Here is a 25,494-nt window from a genome sequence, read left to right on the forward strand (position 1 = left end):
ATAAGAGATTCCTATCTGGTGACATTAATAGAAATGCAAATATGCTTAACAAAGTTTAATTACTGCCATTAATCTCATTATCAGCTGGGTGTGGACAGCTTTATTGCCGCTCTCTTCCCAAGAGCACTCTGACGTCAGCCCTAACTGGACACGTGGAAGTGACGGTGTGTGTAGCGTGAGCGCCCGGGCGCTGTGCAAAGTTGATTTCGGGATTGCAGAAATATCCACGCAGGTGAAGGCAATCTGCATTGTGTTTTGTAAAAAAAAAATGTTGTAACCTTGCTAAAAGGATATATGCTTCCACGAATTTAGCACGGGAAAATTAGAAACATAATACTCGGTTAGATAAAGCGTCATTTAACTATGCTACTCACAAAACATTTTTTTTACCAATTAATCGAATGAGAAAAAAATCTATGAATATGAATCAGAAGTGGCTATGGGGAAGAGTGGGAGCAAGTGACTGTAGCGATTGATCAGTGTGTGGTGTTTATGCTTCGGTCTTGCATGTCGAAATGTGTTCACTCGTTGTTTGCGATGTGGTGTTGGTAGTCAGGGCGTGTGCTTTTTGTAGTGTGTATATATATATCTTAGCTTGGCAGCGTCTCCCTTGGCACGGGGCACTCAAGGTGGCATCTCCCACCCACCCTGCCCTTGCTACGGCACTGCGCGCGCGTGTGTGTGGTGTGCGTGGTATGTGTAATGCTGATCTTTGTGGTGTGTCTTTGTGCGCCTGGAGTGTGTGTGACGAGCGGCAGTGTCGTGGTTCGCTCACTGCACTACGAACCCGGCGTCCCTGAGTTCGATTCCCGCTCACAGCCAACACCGGTGACGATTACCTGAACCGGTCCTGGGCCTCCCCTAGGTCGACTCAGCCTCAAATGAATACCTGGTGTGGTGTGTAAACGTCACCACTGAGGAAACAAGTGCTTTCGGGCGTGGTTCTGGCCACCCACCCCGTCTCGTGTGCCGTGCCGGCCTTCACGGGTGCTCGCTAACAACACTTGGCCCAACAGTCTGCTAAGGCGACACGGGGTGGGGGGGGGGCGATCTTTGTTGTCTCCAGGGTGGTGTGGCGAGTCTGGGCGGGGAGAGCCGCTGTGACGACGGCGCGTGGCACCACGTGGAGGCCACGCGGACGATGGGAAATGGCGAGCTGCGGGTCGACGGGGAGGTCGCAGGTGCCACGCACGCCCACGGTGGAGCCCCCCCCCCCCAACCCCCCCCGTGTAAACTCGTCCTGCTGCCAACACAGTTCTAACTCGACGTGCGCACGCACGTATGTATGTTGAACTTCTTTCGCGCCGTACGTAGCCGACCGACCGTGCTAATCGGAGGTGCGTTGTCAAGTAGAACCCGGTGAGCATCCGAGTCTTCATACAGTGTTCAATCGTCAAAAACAAAACTCTGGTTTATAGCTGGCACCTTGATTGCAGTGGTTGTGAAACTCAAGAAAAGGTCGTGGGGTAATGCTAATCTGCAAAGCGGTGGAAAATTCCACATTCATCCAGCAGTGGATAGATTACCACTTATTATTATGGTGTGGGCCACCGTAGTTGCACTGGTGGTTATAGCCGTGAGGTCCGGGAGAATATATAAAAATGATGGTGCGGTACGAGTGGTGCTGGTGGTGGCATTGGCGCTGGTGACCTTTTGACCCTGAAAACTTCCAACGTCGAATCTTCGTTGGTGCTTCTCGGTCTTCACTAAACACAGGAGTGGTGTCCGACTCGGGCCGAGGCTCCATCATCGGAGAGAACGCGGGGCTGTTCGTGGGCGCATTGCCTCGGCGCTACGCCCTGCTCCACATCGACATTGGTGACTATCACACAAAAGTCACACGCGCGTGCCGCAAACGCTCTTCCCGTACACAACGAAGCTCACTCCTCCGCCCCGGCCCTCCCCCACTGCCGCCTCTAGGAGATGAGGCTGCGCTGAGACGAGGCTTCGTTGGCTGCATGAGCGACCTCTTCATCAAGCGGAAGGACTCGCCTCTGGAGGAGTGGGAGCCGCTCGAATGGGATGTTGCGTCGGAGGCTTCGGGAGTGCCGGAGCCTTGGGAGGGCTGCCCCACAGAGCTCCAGCCGGGAGCTCACTTCCTGGGACACGGTCCGAGGGCACTCTGCATTGTGTACCACAGAACACCACACATGCTGCATGTGTATCACCATCATCATCATCAGAAGCAGCAGCAGCAGCTACACAGCTAGTCCTCTACTTACGATGGAGATGCGTTACGACGACCCCTTCGTAAGTCGAAAATATCGTAAGTCGAAGATGGCCTAGCTTACCCAGGAGTCGTAAAGAATGGTGATAATTTAGCAAAACAGAGCAATTTACAGTAGCGTACTGTATAAACTATATACTGTATGTATTTATTACTTGCAATACTGTATTGCACAGTAAAACGTAAAGTAAAAAAACAAGGTACATTCTTAGCCTACCTATATGGACTGCAATTTAATAGAAAGTTTTTCAGGAAACAATCCTGTCTGCTAAAAAAACTTTTAACATGCATTGAACGTATCGTATCGTGGTAACCTTAAAATGAAATCGCTAAAGCTACGTATCACACATGCATTGAACGTATCGTAACGTATCATATTGTACTGTAATCACCAAGAATACGTCCGTCGTCTGCATACTTGAACGATGTTAGGTTGTTCTATTTATTTCACTGCTGGGTGAATGCCTCCCCAAGCTACTGCCATCTCGCACTCCACTGTAAACCCAACCACATGAGTATGATTGCTAACCACAGCTCACATCAGCAGAGCCATATCTGAACGTGTTCTGGGCCCCACTTCCCTAACCCGCACTGTGGGTTGTAGAGAGTGCATTTTAATGGGCAAAAAGTCTATTTGTGTCACATTTTTTTGACACAGCACTCCCAACAAGCCCATCAAATCACCAGATGAGTCAAATACCACCCAGTTAAAAATAAATCAGTCCCCTATTCAAATTGATTGCTTACTGCACGTGACTAATCATTTATTCCACCGTTTGTAATTAATAACAGTCTGTGTAAATAGTGCGTAATTCTGTGCTTGTGTGGCTGCTACTAATGCACTCATGCATCGATGCTCACAGGGCTAATTGGAACATTAGAGCCTTGACAAGAAATGCTTAGGGCTCGCTGTGAGCACAAGTTTGGCTTATGATGTTGCTTTCTCCTCATGCTTGAGACCTCCCTTCCAACCGCTCGTGTCGGGGTTGATTTTCCGTAACATTTTTTTTAGCACTTTTCCAGCCGGAGGTGGTTGTATGAGATTGGTAAGTGAAATCAGTGAAGGTTTAAAATATAATGAGCTTCATTGGCCTCCTGTTACTTTTGGAAAAAGGGAGACCTAGTTAATCAACTTTAAGGAATTAACGGATGTGAGGTAATTGTGCTGAGAGGGAATGTAAGCTCCTTGAGGACACGTCTGGGATCGGACTAAACAATGTCCAGTATCAGACTCAAGAGCGGAGCACGCAGAGCAGACTGATGTTTCTAGTGTACGTATTGTATGTCTGTTGAACTTCTTTCGCACTGTACGTAGCCAACCGTGCTAATCGGAGGTAAGAAATGTGGTTCAGAAGAGGTGCATCTCAGCGCCTGATGTTTGTCGGGCAGCAGTGAGTGTCGCGGCCCCCACCCTATTACGTCGAACTAACAGGAACATCTTTACGGTATAAATGTAACTCCTCTTGCCCTGGCTCTTGTGGGTAAAATGTGTCTGTAGATGTATTTATTACAGCCATTTGTCAATCCATTGCTCGACGAAGACAGACCCACGCCGGCTCGGTCATTGGTTAGAGCGGAGTAGGCCTGGGCTGAGCCGTCCTCATTTGGTAGGTGATGCTCCCGCCCCGGCCACGAGATCTATCGCGCTCTGCCGGTGACGCTGTTCGACTCAGAGTGTGACGAGCACGAAACTGGGGTTGTGGCAGTTCGGCTGGGAGGGCACAAACACGGCCCGCCGGAGGTGAACTCGCGGAGAAAAAGTGAAGAATTCGACTGTAGGCGGTGATATTCAATCACTGTGAGGGTTTGAACGTATCGTAGATCCACACCGGAAAAAAAATCCGAAGCTGTGTTCACACCCAGCGCTCTCTCGCCTTCTCAGCGCTCATGTCTGTTGGTGGCCCTCAGCCAGTAGTGGTGGAAATTTAATGTTCCTACGGTGGGGGGCAGTCTATTTATCGGACGACCACTGCTGACTTCCCGCAAGATACAATTAAGAAAGTCAGCTTTGCCCTAAAGCTGTTTTGAATAAAAAAAAAATGTCGATAAGAGCAGTGGGGGTAGATGTTTAGTGAGCGTGGCGCTGTTTTATCTTGTGCCAATTTGTGCAGAATTAAGTGTTCGAGTTTCCAGTGCCCCCCAGTAAGTGGCATTGCTGAATAACAGTCCTGATATTGGACGTCTTTTTTCATTACAAGCTCTTAATTGCTTTAAGTTTCGCGTGTACAAAGACCGTGGTGGTTTTTGTGCTCCCATGTCAATTTGCAACGGAGCAATCTGCAAGTGCACAACAAAAATAGGTCCACGCAAATCATGGTGCGAGTCACCTATGCAGATGCATCTTCTCGTGTTAACACCGCTCATGATGATGAAATCCAATTACCCCGTGAGTCTGCGCGAGCGTCAAGTGCTTTGGCAGCGGCGCTGTGCCAGGCGGGGGGAGTGGCGGCGCGGTGGCTGGCGCCGGTGTTTCATGTCCCAGCAATCCCAACTTTCCGAGTCGTCGTCCGAGGCAGTTAACTACGCTGCACGTACGTGCGTACGTTGACTTTCTTTCCCACCGAACGTAGCCAAGCGTGCTAGTTGAAGGCGCGCGGTCATTAGAGACAAATGGCCGGCCCTCGGGAAGGCGAATGCGGCTGGGTGATTTGGTGCCACACCTTCACGTGTGCTGTGCCAGCCCCCATGGGCGCTCGCTAGCAGGGTTACCGAACGTGAGATGATGCTGTGGTGTGACCTCCAGCATCATCATCGTCTAACGTGCTCTCATTGCCTTGCAGCACATTCGTCGCAGGAGATTCAACCACGAGCAACATTCAGTTACGGGACGTTGCAGTGATTTAGCATCGTCCGACCTTATGCTCAGCTTTAAGAGATCATTACATATGTGCACACGATCTGAAATCCAGATCCGGTGGTTTCATATGGGTTTAATAATTCCCATTAGAGATTTTACAAAGACTTCCCCATAATTCATCTGCCACCGTTCTCTAAACGGTTCTTCCTCAATGTCGACTGGGAATTCTCACGGCGCAGTTTTAGCAAATTAATAATGGCTCCATATTATTATTGTCGCGTGGTGATTTGAGAGCATGCGCTGGCGATGGTTGGCACAGGTAACGGCTCCTCACAATCAGAATCTTTATACTGGTAGGAACCACCTGGTTCCACCAGCCCACAGGGGATTGTTGTGTCCGTCCGTCCGTCGTGCATCCAAAAATGGGAGGGGTCGGGCTGGGTGGAGAGGGGAGGGTGGGGAGGGGCTGAGTGGGGAGGGGAGAGTGGGGAGGGGCTGAGTGGGGAGGGGCTAGGTGGGGAGGGGCTGGTCACCCCGTGGTGCCCTTATAAAACTCAATGTTTAACCTACTCACGCTGGCTTGTGCCCGCCCTCACAGTCGGCCATATTTGCGGAATACACCACGCCGCCGTTGACCCTGGCCATCAACCAAGCAACCCAACGTTCCTACCAGCTCCCTCCGCAGGAATGTGTTTCATACTGGAGGAATCTGATGAGCTACAAAGCTCTTTTTCACAGATGTGCAGTCGGATGTTCAGAATAAATAGACGCGAGTGACAGCAGTGAACGCCTCGTCTGAATCCCCTTGGGTGTTGCTGATTTCAATTTGCAAAAGAAATGTATAATCTGATTAAGTATTTGTAGAAAGGCAATCCAATTTGAGGTGATGTTCCTTGCCGTTGTGCCTCGCTAGGGTTTTTGGAGTTGCGGTCGGGCCTGTTTTCTGGAGAAGGTGACTTTGAGGTGTCGCTGCAGTTCCGCACGGAGAGGCGGGGTGAGATGATCTTGCTGTTCGCCCATGGTGACGAGGGAAAGTCGTTCGTCACGGTAAGTACAACCAACTCGTTGTTTTTGCGAGTTCACCCTTGTGATCATTTTCCATCGCTTGCCTCTGTCTCCACGTCACTCGTCTCAGCATGAGCGCTGCATCGTGCTCTCGTGTGTGTGGTGACGTTGTTGTCCCACAGTGTGTGCTCTCCGAAGAGCAGCTCCTGTTTGCCGTGGCCACCGGCTCCCAGACGGCCTTGCTCAATGCGACGGTGGGCAGCAGCTACTGCGACGGGCGGTGGCACACGGTGACAGTCGGCAGGAACGCCTCGATCATCTCCGCCTCCCTGGACGGCGCACCGGCGGCCAGCGTGGAGGGCGTGCTGGGAGACCTCAACATCACGTCCCCTTTCTACCTGGGTGGTGTGCCACCGGGCCTTCCCGCTCAGGGCCTGCTCCACCACCGCAGCTCCCATCCAGGTGATTCCCCTTCACTCACGCGGGCTCAGTGCAGCCAGCGCCGCGTCCGTACGTCGGCGCAACTTAACCCCGTGCCATAAACGTCACGCCGCCACGCAAAATATTAAAATGAGCTAAGTTGCTGCCGTCTGTGATGTCTTTGAGAAGAGTTCGGAGGCTGCATCGGCGCCGTGAGCCTGATGCGTGGCTCGGCGGTGGAGCTGGGGCCGGCGTCCGTGGGTGCGCGGGGGGTGAGCCTGGACGGGTGCCCCTGGGGGGGCGCGGCGTGCCGACCCGCCGGACCCTCGCTCGTCTACAGCGGCACCCGCGGGACGGCCCTCGACACGGGGCTCGACGCCTTCACCGGTCTGCGGCCTTCGCACCGCACGGCCGCAACGTTCGCGTTCGTCTTCGGCACGGGCGGCCGCGCGCACCTTCCCGCAAGGCGCTCAAAGCGTTGTTGTCGAATGTTGTCGTTTGCGCAGAATACCTGTACAGGGTGACGGCGGTCAACGAAGCCGGGTTTGACGTGTCCCCCTGGGAGAGGGTCAGGAGCAGGGAGGGAGGTGAGTTCCGCTCATCGGCTCAACGGGATGAGGCCCGCTGTGCTCCCCGATGGGGAGGGTGGCTTCCCGAGGCGTCGGCCAAGATGCGGAGTCAAATTAACGGCGTGCAAAAAGTTAAGGTGACGGAAAGGGGAGGGATGGCATGGGCCGAGAAGGGCCCAGACAGAGGACGAGGTCAATAGCAAGGGCAATATCGTGAGGGTGGCCGTGATTGAGTAATTAGATTGTACAGGAGATACTGTGATTATATTAAATTAACTCAATTTGCATTGAAATCGCTCCCTTTTTAAAGTTTGCTTGCATACATTATACTATTTTATCGGCTTGAAAGATAAAAAAATGGGTTCCTGCACATTTATTGGAAATTAACCCCAAAAGAAATGAATGTCATAATTCAGAAGATAACCGCTAATGCCAAAAAAAGAGGGGAATTTTTAAACAGTTTGTTAAAAATCCTAATAATATAGCTAACAGCCAAAGCATGACAAATGGCGAGAGGGTGGGCTGCAGGCAGCGTTATTATATGGTGACTAATGAGCTAATTACAGAGAGCTTATTTGATTTACTGATAAAAAAAAAACCTTCAATTCTTCACTCACTTCACTCCTCACTGGGGAGGGGAAAAGTCTTTGCACACTTTCGAAAGTGCCGCGTCTGTGCTGTCACCTCGGGTTACCGCGGGTTTCGCCGCAGATAGTGCGCGGGGAATGCCTGCGATGATACGAATGCAAAACAAATCACTGCCCGCACTCACTGTTCGTGAAGTAATGACCCCAATCAATACACCAAATTAATCAATTATACACCCCTAATCGCACAAAACAAATTGAAGGATACATTTTAATCAATGTAATTACTTATGGTTCAGGCTGGGTACATGATTGGTAATGGATATTGTCTTTGCCTTAATTTATAATTGAAAAAAAAAATGCAGTCTAGACTGCGGAGTGACCTCCTGGTGTGATCGTTTAGATTCATAAAAGTGGCACTCAATCAAAGTTCGTATACAACGTGGAACGCCTCCGTGTACACAGCGCAAACTGTGCAACGAGTTTTGTCTAAAGGCACTTACGTGGACGAATATATTTGACGATGTAAAAAAAAGAAACGAAAGCAGGAAATATCTCGCGGTGAGGAGATGGAATTTGATGTTTTGGTGAGGACAGCTGGAAGAGCGGCCAAGTGAAATGCAGCCCTTTGCAGGAGGAAACATGTTTTTTATTTTGCTTTTTTTACAAGAAGAAACAAAAAAAATAACGCGACCTGCGTGCAATTTTAGGAAAAGCACTGACAATTTAATGAATCGCCTGCGACTGACAAGCAGTGCGATGTGTTTATCCTGCTTCAAGGGCTTTTACATAAGCAGCCAGTAGCCTGGCGGCCTGCACGCAGCGCACCACCACCCAGTGCCGCCATCCATTCACGAGCGCCTGCAGCAGGCTGCTGGCACATCGCTCTCGTCACCCTCATCACCCTCGTCACCCTCATCACTCTCGTCACCATCATCACTCTCATCACCCTCGTCACCCTCATCACTCACATCACCCTCATCACCCTCGTCACCCTCGTCACCATCGTCACCCTCATCACTCTCGTCACCCTCGTCACCATCGTCACCCTCGTCACCCTCGTCACCCTCATCACTCTCGTCACCCTCGTCACTCTCGTCACCCTCGTCACCCTCGTCACCCTCATCACTCTCATCACCCTCGTCACCCTCGTCACCCTCGTCACCCTCATCACCCTCGTCACTCTCATCACCCTCGTCACCCTCATCACCCTCGTCACCCTCGTCACCCTCATCACCCTCATCACCCTCGTCACTCTCATCACCCTCGTCACCCTCGTCACCCTCGTCACCCTCATCACCCTCGTCATCCTCATCACTCTCATCACCCTCATCACCCTCGTCACCCTCGTCACCCTCATCACCCTCGTCATCCTCATCACTCTCATCACCCTCGTCACCCTCGTCACCCTCATCACCCTCGTCACCCTCATCACTTTCAATAACCATCGTCACCCTCGTCACCCTCGTCACCCTCATCACCCTCGTCATCCTCATCACTCTCATCACCCTCGTCACCCTCGTCACCCTCGTCACCCTCATCACCCTCGTCACTCACATCACCCTCGTCACCCTCATCACCATCGTCACTCTCGTCACCCTCATCACCCTCATCACCCTCGTCACTCACATCACCCTCGTCACCCTCGTCACCCTCATCACCCTCGTCACTCACATCACCCTCGTCACCCTCGTCACCCTCATCACTCTCGTCACCCTCATCACTCTCATCACCCTCATCACCCTCATCACTCTCATCACCCTCGTCACTCACATCACCCTCGTCACCCTCGTCACCCTCATCACTCTCATCACTCTCGTCACCCTCATCACTCTCATCACCCTCATGACTCACATCACCCTCGTCACCCTCGTCACTCTCGTCACCCTCATCACACTCATCACTCACGTCACCCTCGTCACCCTCATCACCCTCGTCATCCTCATCACTCTCGTCACCCTCATCACCCTCGTCACTCTCGTCACCCTCATCACCCTCATCACTCTCGTCACTCCCATCACCCTCGTCACCCTCATCACCATCGTCACTCTCGTCACCCTCATCACCCTCATCACCCTCGTCACTCACATCACCCTCGTCACCCTCGTCACCCTCATCACCCTCGTCACTCACATCACCCTCGTCACCCTCATCACCCTCATCACCCTCGTCACTCACATCACCCTCGTCACCCTCGTCACCCTCATCACCCTCGTCACTCACATCACCCTCGTCACCCTCGTCACCCTCGTCACCCTCATCACTCTCGTCACCCTCATCACTCTCATCACCCTCATCACCCTCATCACTCTCATCACCCTCGTCACTCACATCACCCTCGTCACCCTCGTCACCCTCGTCACCCTCATCACTCTCATCACTCTCGTCACCCTCATCACTCTCATCACCCTCATCACTCACATCACCCTCGTCACCCTCGTCACTCTCGTCACCCTCATCACACTCATCACTCACGTCACCCTCGTCACCCTCATCACTCTCATCACCCTCATCACCCTCATCACTCACGTCACCCTCGTCACCCTCATCACTCTCATCACCCTCATCACTCTCGTCACCCTCATCACTCTCGTCACTCCCGTCACCCTCGTCACCCTCATCACCCTCGTCACTCCCGTCACCCTCGTCACCCTCATCACCCTCGTCACTCTCGTCACCCTCGTCACCCTCGTCACCTTCGTCACTCTCGTCACCCTCGTCACCCTCGTCACCCTCATCACCCTCGTCACCCTCGTCACCCTCGTCACTTTCGTCACCCTCGTCACCCTCGTCACCCTCATCGCTCTCATCACCCTCGTCACCCTCGTCACCCTCGTCACCCTCATCACCCTCGTCACCCTCGTCACCCTCGTCACCCTCGTCACTCTCATCACCTTCGTCACCCTCGTCACCCTCGTCACTCTCATCACTCACGTCACCCTCATCACCCTCATCACCCTCGTCACCCTCATCACCCTCATCACCCTCGTCACCCTCATCACTCACATCACCCTCGTCACCCTCGTCACCCTCATCACCCTCATCACCCTCGTCACCCTCGTTACCCTCATCACTCTCATCACCCTCATCACCCTCGTCACCCTCGTCACCCTCATCACCCTCGTCACCCTCATCACCCTCGTCACCCTCGTCACCCTCGTCACCCTCATCACTCACATCACTCTCATCACCCTCGTCACTCACATCACCCTCACCACCCTCGTCACCCTCATCACCCTCGTCACCCTTATCACCCTCGTTACCATCACCCTCATCACCCTCATCACCCTCATCACCATCATCACTCACATCACTTACTTGCTTGCAAGACTGATCTGTGGCGCTATAAGTGGAAGGTTGCAAGTTCAAATTCTGGTCAGGGGTTGTCTCAGCCCATCAGCCCTTTAGATCAATCAATTCAAGGAGAACCACATTGTGAGAAGCCTACAGTGGTAGGTCTATGGTTAGCCTCACCCTCACCATTGGAATGTAGAATTTCCACCGCGAGATTAGGCTTGCCAATGGAGATGAGCACCGCTCGCTCCACGCTTATTTGATCAGGGAACACTTTGGCTTTGATGGGAGATAATGTGACCATGCCGCGTGACCCCGCGACTGACCCGGCCGCTTCCCGGGCCAGCGAGCGACTTGTCGGTGTGCGTGCGGTGTCGCCGCAGCCCCCGCTGAGGTGAGACCCCCTCATGCTGCCCGCGCCATCACCGCCCTCTCGGCTGAGCTGCTGTGGGCCGCGCCGGCGGCGGTCACCGGTGTCGTCAGCTCCTACGAGCTCAGGGCCTACGACGCAGCCCACCCCGAGCAGCCGCCCGTCACCGCCGCTTTCACTGACACCGCCTCGTTGGACGGTGAGCCCGTGACGTGGTCTGTGAGGCGCGGACGCCTTGTTAGGCCCACGAGTTAGAACACCTCCACGAAGTTGGGAATGAGCCAGACACTCATGATGATCATCGTCACTTGCGGTGAATCTAGCACTTGCCCACGCGCTGATTTTAATCGCTCCGTCTCCTCGGTGAACGTGCTCTCCAATGAATTCCCTCCCTTGCTTGGCTGCCACTCCGTCATTATTCTTAAATATTGGCCAACATCCCTTGAGCCAGCTCCACACGGATTACGAAATGAGACGAGGAACAAAAACCGCCGCGTGCGTGAACGTGACTGTGCATGTCGATATTCTGCACGGTGGTAGGACTTGGAGATTCCTCCGGTAACGATTGTTCACCTCAGCCACAGCATTCATCATTCTATTGTAATACACAACCGGTAGCAAATTTTCCTTTTTGATAGAAAAAAATGAATGGTGTTGTAGTCCCGCCTGGCTTGTTAAGCGTGCGTGCGTGCGTGTGTATGTGTGTGCGTCTGCTGCAGCCCTGGAGGGGAGGCTGGAGGGTCTGACCCCGCACACCAATTACAGCGTGACCCTACTGGCCTGCACGCCGGGCGGCTGCACGGAGAGCAGCGCCTCCCTGCTCGTGCGCTCCGCCCCGCAGCAGCAGCAGCCGCAGCAGGGTCAGTGTCGGGGAATCCCTCGCGTCGCCACGCGGCCGCTCAGCCCTGCCGCCACCCTCGCCGCCCTCCTCCTCCTCCATGTCACTCGCTTCATTCCGTGTTGGTCGTGTGTGTGTTTGTGTGTGGCGCCAACCTGTGTATATTTAAGCTAGAAATCGTACTTGTCTGGCAATATAAAACATTATTTCCCAAGGGGGGGAGGGGGGTGTTAATCTTCTCGTGCGTGGCTAGTGGATTACTAATGGGTGGAACAAAAGGAGAAAAAATCCTGTCAGAATTCCTCTTAGCCGTGACCACCTCGCGAAGGCCGGGAGCTGTGAGCGTCAGAACAAACGCGATCGGCGGCGAGAGATCGGCACCCGCCGCTGGGTTTGGCCGGGTTGGGCTTCCCTTCGCTGAGCCAGAGCACAGCGAGCAGAGAGGAGAATTTCCCGAGGCATAATTGTTCCATTCATCTTGAAACGAAATGCATTAGGTGCGCTTCTTAAAGGGCCGACGCCATCAGAGACCATATTGAAAATTGATAGGCCTTTTAATTGCTAATGAATTTTCTGTGAAGAGATTTTAATTATAATTTGCTCAAGGCGGTGTGGCGGCTGGCGATTATTCCTGATAAGCTTCCAGTGGTATTTGGACAATGGCCAGTCTAGTTGCTGCGGGTGCGTGCACAGTGGAGACCTTGGAACAGGAGGAGGAGGAGGAAGAAGGGCCATTGTCACGCGCGCGCGTGTGCGTCGCCGCTCGAATCGATGCCGCGTGTTGATGGCATGCAAATTAAGAGCCGCGAAAGCCCTCTCCAGCGTGCCTACGTACATTTGAACAGTTAACAATAGTGTTTTTGCATAATTCAGCATTACCCGTTTAATTAAAATTAATTTATACTTCGAGCCAATTATTTGAAATGCTCAATGAGGTGATGCAGATGCAGTTAAACCTATGAATACTGTTGATTCATTTCCCACCCCGCCCCCCCATCCTCACCAGAGTCTCGTTGGTGTTGGGCTGCAGTGTTTTGATTCAACCATTGATAATATCTCCGGCTACATTTTTGTTACCATTTAAAGTGAGAAGAATTGCACAAGGAGCCGCACGCACGAGGTGATACAGTACGAGAATGCGCCAGCGTGTTGTTCATCTCCCGCCATGGCCTAGCAGCCGCAAGAGACCTGTTGTTCACCATCATCATCATGAACCCGAAGCAAAGCAACCGGGGCCCCGAACCTACGCGACTCTGGGCGTCCCCTCACGCGTGCTTCTGTGATGTGACCTTGGGGCATCGCCGTAGCTACCACATTGGAGGCATCGCCGGCGCAGCGGCCCAATTTGCTCTGTGCGGGATCTGCGTGGGTCATTACCCGAGTGGCATTGTAGTAATCTGTGAGAGAGCTCATCATTTCTTACAAGCTCCTGGCACCTGCCTCATGCGACGGTACAAAGACAGGATCCTGCGAAAGACGCATAGTTTTGTTTTCCGCCTTGTCGGTGGCGCAGGTGAATGTTTCATATTTCATGGGCAGAAGTGATAATTGATGATTATTATTATTGCTGTCTGCCTCCATACATTTGTTTCAAGCTGTGCTATGTAAGTGGATGATTTACTACACGTGGAAATGTCTGTGAGTGTATCTGGCTTAGTATTCGCCGTGTCATATTCAAAAATGTCGTCCCTGCATGTTCTGTCACAAACTCAAGCCTCTTTGTATGTAGGTATGTTGAACTTCTTTTGCACCGTACTAATCTGTGCCATCTCATGAACTCGGCTTTCCCTGCTGGGATTTTACTATCAGTGTGAACGAAATATACTGCTTCAATCAATCGGTCAGTTAGTCAGTTCACCAGACAATCAGTCATTCAATAAATCAATTCATCAGTCAAGCAGCTATTCAATCAATCTATGAAGACAATGCAACTCGGCGAGTCAATTCTTTAAATCAAGAGCTGGCTGTAGCTTGTGAAAAACACACAATCCCTCCAAATCTTGGCAGTAACTGTCGAAATACTCTTAAGTGCTCAAATACAAAATGGTACGATTACGGTACCAATGCCTCAAAGTGACATGATTGCAGTAACAGGGCCACGAAAAACAATGACATAAGCTAACAATGTGCAATGCAATACAATTTGCATTTTAACAGCGATTAAATGTGACCGCGTCCCTCGACGCTGTACAACACAGTGGGGTAATGCATATGAGAGGTGCCTGAGGAAAACTGGTGCTTGAACGTGCAAATACTGCATCACTTGTAGTCGTGGAAATACGCAGCCACGGCGTGAGGAAGTCACACCGAGAGCTCACGTGAATTGGTAACGTTTACTTCAGTGGGGGGCGTGTGTTTGCAAAAGAAGGGCGTGGGTGAGAATTGTGTTTGCTAAGAAAGATGTGGCTCTTGCGGGGACTGGTATATGGAAATATTACCGCAAGGCTCTATGGGGGTGACGAGCATAGGGGCCATCCATTTAGTGCGTACGCTCGGAGGGGGGAGGGGGGGATAACCCAAATGCACACGCTTGCGTATGGGGGGGGGGGTCTACTGACAATGTACATACGCAGAGGAAACGGGGGGGGTGGGTGGTGAAGCCTCGATAATAATTTGTCTACATTGGCCTTCAAATGAGTTAGATAATCCGGCGGTGGACTGTCTGTTTGTTTAAACGCGTTAATATTATTAATCCTTGATCGTTTCTGCGTGGATTAAATATCGGCCGTTCTATAGGATTCGGGGGGTGGGGTTGTAAAAAGTCCGCGTGCGTACAGTGAGGGGGGGAGGACTCAAGTTTTGACAGATTTTTCTGCGTACCTCCTCAATGGATGGCCCCACACAGCCCGTGTGCTGCGCTCGCATTCGCTGCCGCATTAAGGATGAATTATTCACTTCAAAGTAAATCGTTCAAGGCAGTAGGAAAGTTTTACTGGTAGGAACCTCCTGGTTACACCAGCCCACAAGGGATTTTTGTGTCCGTGCGTCGTGCAGGGAGGGGCTGGGTGGGGAGGGTGGGGCTGGGTTGGGAGGGGCTGGGTGGGGAGGGTGGGTCAAGGTGGGGAGGGGAGGGTGGGGAGGGGCTGGGTGGGGAGGGTGGGGAGGGGCTGGGTGGGGAGGGTGGGGCTGGGTGGGGGGTGGGAGGGGTGGGGCTGGGTGGGGAGGGGCTACGTCACCCCGTGGTGCCCTTATAAAACTCAACGTTTAACCTACTCACGCCGGCTTGTGCCCGCCCTCACAGTCGGCCATATTTGCGGAATACACCACGCCGCCGTTGACCCTGGCCATTGAACGAGCAACCCAACGTTCCTACCAGCTCCCTCCGCAGGAATGTGTTGACGCGTCGCGAAGTTCTGAGACCGGGGCCGCCACCGCGAGCCTTAGTCGGGTTACCGCCACCCCAAATCTTCGTCACCGCGGCCGCCCTGCGGTGATTCTTGTGAGCGGGGGTTGTTGGGACGCGGGGCGAGGAGGGTCTAGCGATGGCCGCACTGGCAGCTTCTCAGGGGTCATCCATTGAGTAGGCACGCAGAAAAATCTGTCAAAACTTGAGCCCTGATCCCCCCTCCCTGTACGCACGCGGACTTTTTACGCCCCCCCCCCCCACCTGCGTACGTACGCTTGACGCATCCCACCCCCGAATCCTATAGAACGGCCGATATTTAATCCACGCAGAAACGATCAAGGATGAATAATATGAACGTGTTTAAACAAACAGATAGTCCACCTCGTAGATAGTCCACCGCCGGACTATCAAACTCATTTGAAAGCCAACGTAGACAAATTATTATCGAGGCTTCACCCCCCTCCCACGTTTCCTATGCGCACATTGTCAGTAGACCCCCCCCCCCATACGCAAGCGTACACATTTGGGTTAACCCCCCCCACCCTCCACGCTCAATGGATGCCCCCTCGCCCCGCGTGCCCAACAGCAGCAGCGGCAGCGCCCGAGGCCGTGACGGCGCCCGTGGCCGTGGCGAGCGCCACCTCCCTGCTGCTGTCGTGGCCGCCCCCGCCACGTGACCCCCGCGGGGTCACCGCCCGCTACTCGCTCTACCGGGACGAGGCGCTCGTCTACCAAGGCGCGGGGCGAGCCGTCAACATCACAGGTCAGCGGCGCAGGGAGAGGGGGGGGGACACACCCGAATGGCCTTCCTCTGTCAGCCGTCTCACGGTGCAGTAGCCTCGTTTGCATGGGCACCTGAAGGGTCGTCCATAAATGACGTCACGCGATTTTTGACGATTTTTGACCCCCCCCCCTCTCGTCACACGGCGTCACAAAAAGTCAGACCCCCCCCCCCAATATGACGTCACGAACCTCTGCCCCCCAAAACCATATTTCCATTTTGAAAAGGAAACATGCTTCAAATCGCGTTAAACTATTGTCATTGTAGTGCGTATTTAATGTGGCGCTGCATTCTTATTTTGTAGGAGAAAACATTTATTTAAAAGTCTATTAAGTAGAACGCGTTGTCTATATTTATTTAAAGTTGCGCATTTTGATGTGACGTCACATTTCTCACCCCCCCCCCCTCGTCACACATCGTCACAAATGTCTGACCCCTGATTCAAGGAATTAAATTGGGCCACCCCCCCCCCCCCACTGTTCAGTTTCCGTCCTTTTTGCAGCTCCGCGTCTGGGTTTTTTTTCCATCCCAGCTTAGGTGTGAAATTATTTCAAGGAAATCTAGAAATGACGAATGATAACATTAGTCCCTTGTTTACACAGAAAAGAAAGAAAACTCGTTGCATTTAAAGATGATTTCTGGAGGGTTCTGAATTGTAATTCCTTGAATGATTATTTTTTATTAAGAAGAAACTAAAATACTTGGTGAAACACACACATTTCAGGGTTAAACGCTACAAATATGCACAATGCCTGGGCTACGTTGTAGCCTTGCATACTCGGCATCTGGATCTCTGGACGGTCCACCACACCTGCTTGTAAAGCAGTGGCGCTTCACCTGCGGCGCACGCAACCCCTGGGGGTACGAGATGCCCTCTCTGGAGGTGTGAGCCATGGCAGATATTTATATTTTTGTAAGTTAAATCATTTAAAAAGATGTGTGACGAGGGGGGGGGGGTTGATAAATGTGGCATCACATCAAAATGTGCAACTTTAAATAAATATAGACAACACGCTCTACTTAATTAAATCGACTTTTAATAAATGTTTTCTCCTACAACATCAGAGTGCAGCGCCACATTAAATACGCACTACAATGACAATAGTTTAAAGCGATTTGAAGCATGTTTTATTTTCAAAATGGAAATATGGTTTGGGGGGGGGCAGAGCTTTGTGACGTCATATTTGAGGGGGGGGGGTTTGACTTTTTGTGACGCCGTGTGACGAGAGGGGGGGGGGGTCAAAATCGTCCAAAATCGCGTGACGTCATTTATGGACGGCCCCTAATAGTAAAACTACTTTGTTTCATCAAACTATTTGTATTTTATAAACATTGTGACTGTCTTAACGATTGAGACGCAAAGGGGGTGTGCGAGGCCGCAGTAAAGGTTACGAGCCACTGCTCTAGAGCACCGCGTGACACAAAACGACCAAACATCCTCCTCTTGTGGCAGGGACATCCCCGAGTTTAGACAAGAGCTTGCATCTTGAATCCCTGCCTCACTTGATGCAGCAAATCTGGCTGTGACGGTCCCACCTGATGACGGAGACTTGAGTTGCCTCCGAAACGTCGTGATTTTTATTTTATTTTTATTAATTTTAATTTCATTTTTTACCTACGTGACTTTACCGAAAGAACTAAGAGTATGAATCCTTGCAGTCACGAAAGCTTCAAATCTAGAATTGAAGGGGTGGGGCTTTCTGAGTAGTAGGCATGATTAGGAGAGGGGGCGGGGGGGGGGGCTATGAGCAGTGGGTGGTAGCCACTCACGTTGTGGGCGTGGCTCTGTGAAGGTACCGCAAACTCGTGCATAACAGTCGACGTTTCGAGCAATGGCCCTTCATAGCGCGCATCAGTAAAGAAGGGCCATTGCCGAAACGTCGTCTATTATATATCTTTTACTTTTCAAGCGGCCTTATTGATGAACAGGTTGATTTTTTATTTAGTTATGTTTGTGCACCACTGCCAACGCAGTAACAGCCAAAATAATTGCCGTAAAAACTGTGCGCCACGTGTCCCAGTCGAGCCTGCCAGCAATGTTAATAGCTTTAGGATTACAGGCACTTGTGTGTGTGCGCCCCAAACCCACCTCCCATCGCGTGGACCCCATGTGTCTCCGCCAGGCCTGGGGGTCTTCTCCGTGCACACATTTGTGCTCTCGGCATGCACGGAGGGCGGCTGCACTAACAGCTCCGCCGTGACGATCACCACCGCCCAGCTCCCACCGACACACGTAGTGGCACCCACACTCACCGTGCTGGACGCACGCTCCATCACCGTGCGGTGAGTCCATCACCCTCACGTGACTCCATCACCGTGCGGTGAGTCCCATCACCTTGTGGTGACTGCATCACCATGCGGTGAGCCCATCACCCTCACGTGACTCCATCACCGTGCGGTGAGGCCGACACCGTGCAGTGAGTTCATCATGACATATATCCATCGTTGCCATTTTAGTTCAAAATCGTTAGTTCACTGAAAAGCAGATGAAGAAAACAAAAAATGCACGTGTAATTTTTTTTTTTCTGGGCTAGTCACATTTACTTAAACATAAATAATTCTAAGTATGATGTAGTGTGTTTTTTTATGAATACAATAGCTACTGCTATGAATGTGGCGATTGTACAGGAGCGCCCCACTCGGGGTTGTGTGAGGATCCGACCTTTGACCCCTTGCAGGTGGAGTGAGCCCCTGGAGCTGAACGGGGAGCTGCACTGCTACGAGCTTTACGCCATCGGGGACAAGCCCGGGCAGGAGGAGGAGGAGGGCTCCACATGGCCTGGTGATGGAGAGAAGCCCCCAATGTGGCCTAAGCAGGTGGTCGAGGTGCATTTTGAGAAGGATGAGGGCCAGCAAGAGGCGGCCGTGGCTGGAGGAGGCGACCCTCTGCCCTTGCCAGCTCTGGCCTACGGGAAGCTCCTGTACAGCGGCGGAAACGCTACCCTGGAGCACCGTCTGCGGCAGCTCATCCCCGGAACTCTGTACCAAATCCGGGTAGCTGTGAGTGTCCCTCTGCACCGCTCTTCAACACGATCGTTGCCACGTGCTACAGCTCAATTTGTCACGCTTTGTAGCTCAGTTACGTCGCATCAAAACCAACACTTTGTTGTTGATGTTTCGTTTCCCGTGGCCGTGGATTACATGCGCATGTAGAGCCATTTGGTAATGCACCGCAACATGAGGACCTCCATCACGCAATACAGGTAGTTTGACCATACTTCACCACGCCGGTGAGTGTGGTTTGGTGAAGGCGAGGGAACACAGAAGTACAGTGCAACGCCGGACTTTGCTGCATGGCTATCAATGGGCCAGGATGCAGCCCGATTGTAACTTGCGGTGAGCGTGAACGTGGATCGAGGCGGCGGGCGTGCATGCGTGCTGTGCGTGGCGTTGGCGCGCTGTTCGCAGGCGTGCACGCGCGGCGGGTGTCGCGTCAGTGAGCCGAGTGCCGCCCGCACGGAGGAGGCGGCTCCGGAGGGGGTGCCGCTGCCCGTCGTGCGGTCCCCAGCTTCAGGCTCCCTGCTCGTGTCCTGGGGCCCACCCGTCCGGCCCAACGGTGACAGCACTCGCAAGCCCGCGCGCCAGCCCACGCGCCAGCGTATACGACACGCACAACAACGGGCACACTGGCATTCGCATACGTGCCAAAGCATACGCACCGATATATGTACACCAGCGTATGCACAACCGCGTACTGCAACATCGGCAGCAAGACACAAGCCAACATATATGCGTGGCCCAAAGACAACGACACTCACGCACATTGTATCTCAGGCATTGGGTCCGTTGGTAGCCATGCGGCAATGGGGAAAATTCCACGTTCCCATGGTGAAGGGCGGTATTTAGAAAGGCAACCACTTTCCACAGAGTTACATTTGAAAAAAATATATATACATTTTATTGAAAACAAATTACAGAATGTGCCTCAAGTGGCTAACCAGTCATAATGCAGACATTATTCCTTGTAAAAGGTTTCAGTTTGGTGTTTTAACATCTTAACACAACTGTTTTATTGCCAGAAAAAAGGGGAAAACCTATTCGCATATTTTGATACTGGCAAAGGAGGTCCCATAATGCCTAACCAAGACTGAACATTTGCCTTTCTCATGTTTTGCGTTGGTAATAGAAGGATGTGATCATCATTGGGCTGCAGTGGATGCCGCTCTGGACTCCATTTGATCAGCTTTTCCCAAATCGCGTCATTGCGTCACAAAGCGAAACTCCCACTACGTCTCGCACAGGAACACACGTCTTCGCGAACCCACACGATGAGCAGCAATTCAGTGCAAGCGTCCCCCTCTCAATGTTTGGTTGCATTACTGAATCAAAACAGTTGGTTCTTAATCCAAAACCAATGCAGAGTTTTACATGCACAAGCTTGCGTATAATGTACGGCATTGTGAAATATACAAAACTGTCTAATCATTCGTGGCTTGTTGCGCTACCGAGGTCGCCTCGACCGTGGCTTCGTTGGCAACTCGGGCGCTTTCCCGGCCGTCTGCTGACACCTGCTGGGCTTGCAGGCGGCTGCCGCAGTTTGGCGCTCTCGCCAATAAATGGAGCATATCGCGGGCATTACCGCGGCTCCTCCAACGGCGCCGTCGGTTAACGCGGTTGACGGTGTGCCTTGGCAGGGGCGATCACGAGCCACGGGCTGCTGATGAACGGCAGCCTGGTGCACGACTCGCCGCACTCCATGAGCTACCGCGCCACCGGGCTCGCGCCGTGGAGCCCGCACACGCTCAGGGTGCGCGCGTGCACGGCGCGCGGCTGCTCTCTCGGAGCCCCGGTGAGTCCCGGCTTTGGGCTCGTCACCCCCACGGCTCGGTCACGGGGCGGCACGCCATGCCTCACGGGCCTCGCTCGTGCACGCCGATCAGCGACGTACGCCGACATCGCTGCTATTGCGTACTTGCAAACAATCTGTCAATGCGGAGCAAATTGTCCGCGCGGTGCGGACATCGACTCGAGCAGGAGGAGGAGGTGCGCACATGAAGGATGTGATCATAGAGCAGGGCTTGGCACGGGCGTGCCACCGCACTCGGCGCTCGGCCCCGTGTCGGTGAGGCACGGGACCCAGGGCTGGTCTGTGCGTGAGCGAGTGCGGGCTCCGCAGCGTGGGGGACCGGCCGGTCAGCGCTTGACCCCTATTTGTCTGGTGCGCCGTGGGTGCCCTAGCTTCATATTCCGCTTCCGGAGATACGAGCTGCAAATTTTCCCTTAGAGAGCCCCCTTACTTACCTGCAATATTGCTGCTAAAATTAGCATTAACACCTAGTGCCTAGCAGGCACTTTATGCTCGAGTGTAATAATTTACAGTCTCTGTGGGTGATGCTAATGAGCCATGCCTCTGGGGTCCTCCGGAACGAGCTCAAAGCAGAACCAGCAAACTTGATATGTAGCTGATTAATGTTCAGCAGTGTCCAGTTAGAAGCAGCTCATTTAAATAACTATTTTTAGAAAATTGATTTTGGCTGTCTGTGAATGGAGCTCTGTTTGCTTTATTGGAGTAAAACTCTTAGGATGGCAGAAATGTATTATATCTCTCCACCAGTATAAGCTACACTTGTTTGTCTTGTGACAACTGGAATGGCACAATTTTGGGCATTTTGTTACATGTATGTATGTGTCCATGCATGCACGATTCCCGCTCACGGCCAACACTCGTGATGATAATCTGAATCTGTCCTGGGCCTCCGCTTGGTCGACTCAGCCTCAAATGATTACCTGGTGCGATGTGTGAACATTGCCACTGGGGAGACGAAGGCGGCTGGGTGTGGTGGTGGCCACCCACCCCTTCGTGTGCTGTGCCGGCCTTCACAGCACTTTCCCCAACAGTCTGTTCAGGCTAGAGGGGGAATCTTAGACTCTTGTGCATGCATGCCTGCATTCAGGCATGTGTGCTTACACACCACAAGGTGGTGCATATGCCAGTCCTGTTCCGTGGCCACTTGCAAACAAGCGCTTGACACTTCGCTTCCAAAGTGCGCCTAGCCTGGCGCAATAACTGCGGCTAGTGGCAGTCGTCATTGTGGGTGCTTCCGTGCAATGGTTTGTGTGCGTGTGTCTGTTCTTGTGTCTAACCCTGACCCGTACCCGCGCAGGTGGAGGCGCGCACACAGGAGGCCGCCCCTACAGGTCACGTGGAGCTGAGAGTGGCCACAGAGGACGCGACTCGGGTCACGTGGCTCGGACCCGCGCAGCCAAACGGACGACTCACCTACAGCCTCACGTGCGTGGGGCCCTTCCACAGCCGCCCTGGTGGGTGGCTTATGCGACAGGTCACACACACAAAGATAAAGACCACGATCCTCCGATTAGCCTCAACAGACTTTTGGGGCAAGTGCTGCCAGCGAGTAGCACCTAAGAAGGTTGGCACGGCACACACGTACACACACACACACACTTCACGTGCGAGCCGACTCTGAGTTAAAGCCCGTCCTGCCACAAAAACATTGTCCTCAGACATTGAGTATCAATTAAACATTTGCTTTCCTAATCAATATTCATGTGTAGCTGGGATGTAAATATTAACCCTCCCAAGGAATTGATGGATTTTCACAATTCGGGGGTCATAATTTGCTTCATGAATGCATTGTTTAACTTATTTTTCCCAATCTCATATTCTTGGAAATAATTTCCCTTCTACGTGACCTTACCGAAAGAACCAAGGATATGAATTCCTGCAGTCACGAAAGCTTTAAATCACAATTTCCCAATCTCGTTAGCATTGATCTTAAATGTTTTCCTCTTACTTTATTTTCCCCAAATATATAGGTTTCACTTATTATTTAAGAAATTATAATTTTTCACACAAATTCAATGTTTGTCGGCGTCGGGATCGATTTTAACAAATTCATTTTCGCGACCCCTCCCCCCATCCCCGGCCCTAACGCGTGAACGCGTCGCACGTTCACGCGTTTCCAGAGAGCGGTGACTCGAGCGTGGTGGAGGAGTCCCGCGAGGTCCACAGTGGACACGAAGCCGGCGTGTGGGTGTTGGTGCGAGGCCTCGTGTCCCTGTCGTCCTACTCCTGCTCCGTGAACGCCTCCAACAGCCACGGCCACGTCCTGAGCAACCGCGTGGCCACGCGCACCCCAGCCGGCGGTCAGCTGAGGCCGTGTGTCGCACGGCACAGCGCACCCTGCTCATGGCGCACGGCACTCGTAGTGCACGCCACTCCTAGCACGCTGTGTCATAAATCACAGCATTTGACACAAAACACGTATATTGGGGGTTCAAAACCCACAAACTTGGGTCTATTACATGACTATGTCTTCTCGACAGACCTGTTCTCCACCTGAGGACAGCTGCTTGCGTTGTGGCAGAAACGTCGTGAGAATGATTGTATTATGTTTTATTTTTATTATGTTATTATTTCCACTCTACGTGACTTTACCGAAAGAACCAAGAAGATCTATTACATGTGTTTGTCGGAAGCATTTCGACAAGATGAATTCTAAATTGCGACGGAATTATTTTCCTGAGGCCATTGCCTTCTCCGCTTGCTTGTGCTGCCCATCTGCTTCCCCACGCGCGCTGCCCCCCGCGCGCCACCCCCTGCCCGCTGCCCCCCGCGCGCTGCCCCGTCTGTTTCTCACTCACGTCCCGACGGTGCGCGTGTGCGCAGCCCCTGACGGCGTGCAGGCCCCGAGCCTGACAGCTGTCAACTCCACGGCCGTGCGGGCGACGTGGGGGGCCCCGGCCCCGAGCAGTGCCCCGGGGGAGCTGCTGTACCAGCTGCAGATGCGCAGAGCAGGTGTCCCCGATGGCGTCGCAGAGTAAGACGCCACTGTTGCTGCCGCTGCGCTTAGTGGCTCTGCGGAGGCCATCGCCCCCGAGAAGCTCGCAATAAGCGCCGCGTTGTTATGGGCTCAGTAACCTCAGTGCCAAACACAAGCGCTCATTTTAGCTTTGTGTTTTTTTGTTTATTGTACCGGTGCTCTGGTCTATTACCGTGTAAACTTTGCACGGGTGCGAGTGGCCGTACTTTTTTGTCCCAAAGTGGAAATGAGCGCAGAGTGGAATGCTGATGCTGTGGCGTACGTGCTGGTCTCTCTCCCCTCTCTCTCCCCTCTCTCTCCCCTCTCTCCCCTTGGCCGCAGTCTCTTCCTGGCACCGTCCACAGCCTCCAGTATCACTGCGGCCGCACTGCAGCCTCACACGCGCTATGAGTTTAGATTAATTGCGTATAACAATGTTGGCAGCGGCACGAGTAACTGGAGCCAAGTGGCCACACACGAGGACTGTAAGTAGACGATGTACTCTCTGTTATGGGCCTCTGTGTGAATCCTTACACTGTTAAATGCGGTTCATTAAAATTAATACGAATTTTACTTTGAACGCTTCGTCATTAGACAGCTGTGCATTGCTTTCAAAAAATATAAATGGATTAGTTTATTTCATATGTTCTGCAGTTGCGTATTTAATTGTGTGCCCATGTTGCACCCTGGCAAGTCATCATCCCTGAGCAAGTGAGAGTGACGTGCGTTGCGGTGAGACTCTGCTTCACTGGCTGTATGCTAAAACCTCCAGCTCCTGGAGCTATGGAGGCCCCCACGGTGTCCGTCCTGGACTCCAGCACCGTGCTGCTGCGGTGGCAGCCCCCGGCGCAACCCAACGGCAGGCTCTCCCACTACGGCGTCTACTGCAACGGCTCCCTCTGCGGCTCCGTGCCCGGCATCGGCACGGAGCTGGCTTTCAGAGCGGGCGGCCTCCGCCCCTTCTCGCCGTACGCCTTCGCCGTCGAGGCCTGCACGCTGGCGGGCTGTTCCCGCTCGCCGGATTCCTTGCCGGTTCGCGCCCTCCCTGCCGGCCCTGACGAGGTGCCGCCGCCGCCGCTGCTGCGCTCCCGCACGCCGAGCTCCGTGCTGGTGACGTGGCGCCGCCCGCGGCGGCCCGGCGGCCGCGTCGCGCTGGAGCGCCGCCGCGCCGGCTCGCGGCTCGCCTCCGCTGTCGCCACGTGGCCGCCGCCGCCGTCGAACGACGAGGGAGACGCAGCTGGAAAAGAGATGGAGTATTTGGACGAGTCGCCCGACCTCGTTCCGTGGACCGCGTACGAGTACCGCGTGCTGGTCGGCACCGCCGGTGGCGTTGCGGCCGGCAGCGAGTGGAGCCGGGTGACAACGCGACACGCGCGCCCCGCCGGGCTGCGGCCGCCTCGCTTGGAGGTCTTGGGGCCCGACAAGATTTACGTACGTCCCCCGAGCACGCGCCTCGCCCGCACCTCCCGGCAGCGCAGCCGCGCGCACGGCCCTCAC

The 25,494-nt window shown here is 53.2% G+C and overlaps 1 protein-coding gene across 1 annotated transcript in view; it reads left to right on the top strand.

Annotated features, from left to right (window-relative positions):
• Positions 1-25,494, top strand: part of USH2A (usherin) — a 79,185-nt gene that overhangs the window by 6,117 nt on the left and 47,574 nt on the right. Inside the window, 19 exon segments of the mRNA XM_061558709.1 lie at positions 1,067-1,181; positions 1,717-1,818; positions 1,921-2,109; positions 5,938-6,071; positions 6,212-6,491; positions 6,639-6,836; positions 6,956-7,036; positions 11,283-11,468; positions 11,989-12,129; positions 16,043-16,216; positions 18,358-18,517; positions 18,913-19,234; positions 19,643-19,790; positions 20,869-21,023; positions 22,339-22,495; positions 23,162-23,341; positions 23,865-24,015; positions 24,340-24,482; positions 24,770-25,428. Of these exon segments, the coding sequence (XP_061414693.1) occupies positions 1,067-1,181; positions 1,717-1,818; positions 1,921-2,109; positions 5,938-6,071; positions 6,212-6,491; positions 6,639-6,836; positions 6,956-7,036; positions 11,283-11,468; positions 11,989-12,129; positions 16,043-16,216; positions 18,358-18,517; positions 18,913-19,234; positions 19,643-19,790; positions 20,869-21,023; positions 22,339-22,495; positions 23,162-23,341; positions 23,865-24,015; positions 24,340-24,482; positions 24,770-25,428 (3,675 nt within the window).

Source organism: Lethenteron reissneri, chromosome 25 (genome assembly GCF_015708825.2).
Source record: "Lethenteron reissneri isolate LAM-NWPU_2019-01 chromosome 25, ASM1570882v1, whole genome shotgun sequence".
Lineage (NCBI taxonomy): Eukaryota > Metazoa > Chordata > Hyperoartia > Petromyzontiformes > Petromyzontidae > Lethenteron > Lethenteron reissneri.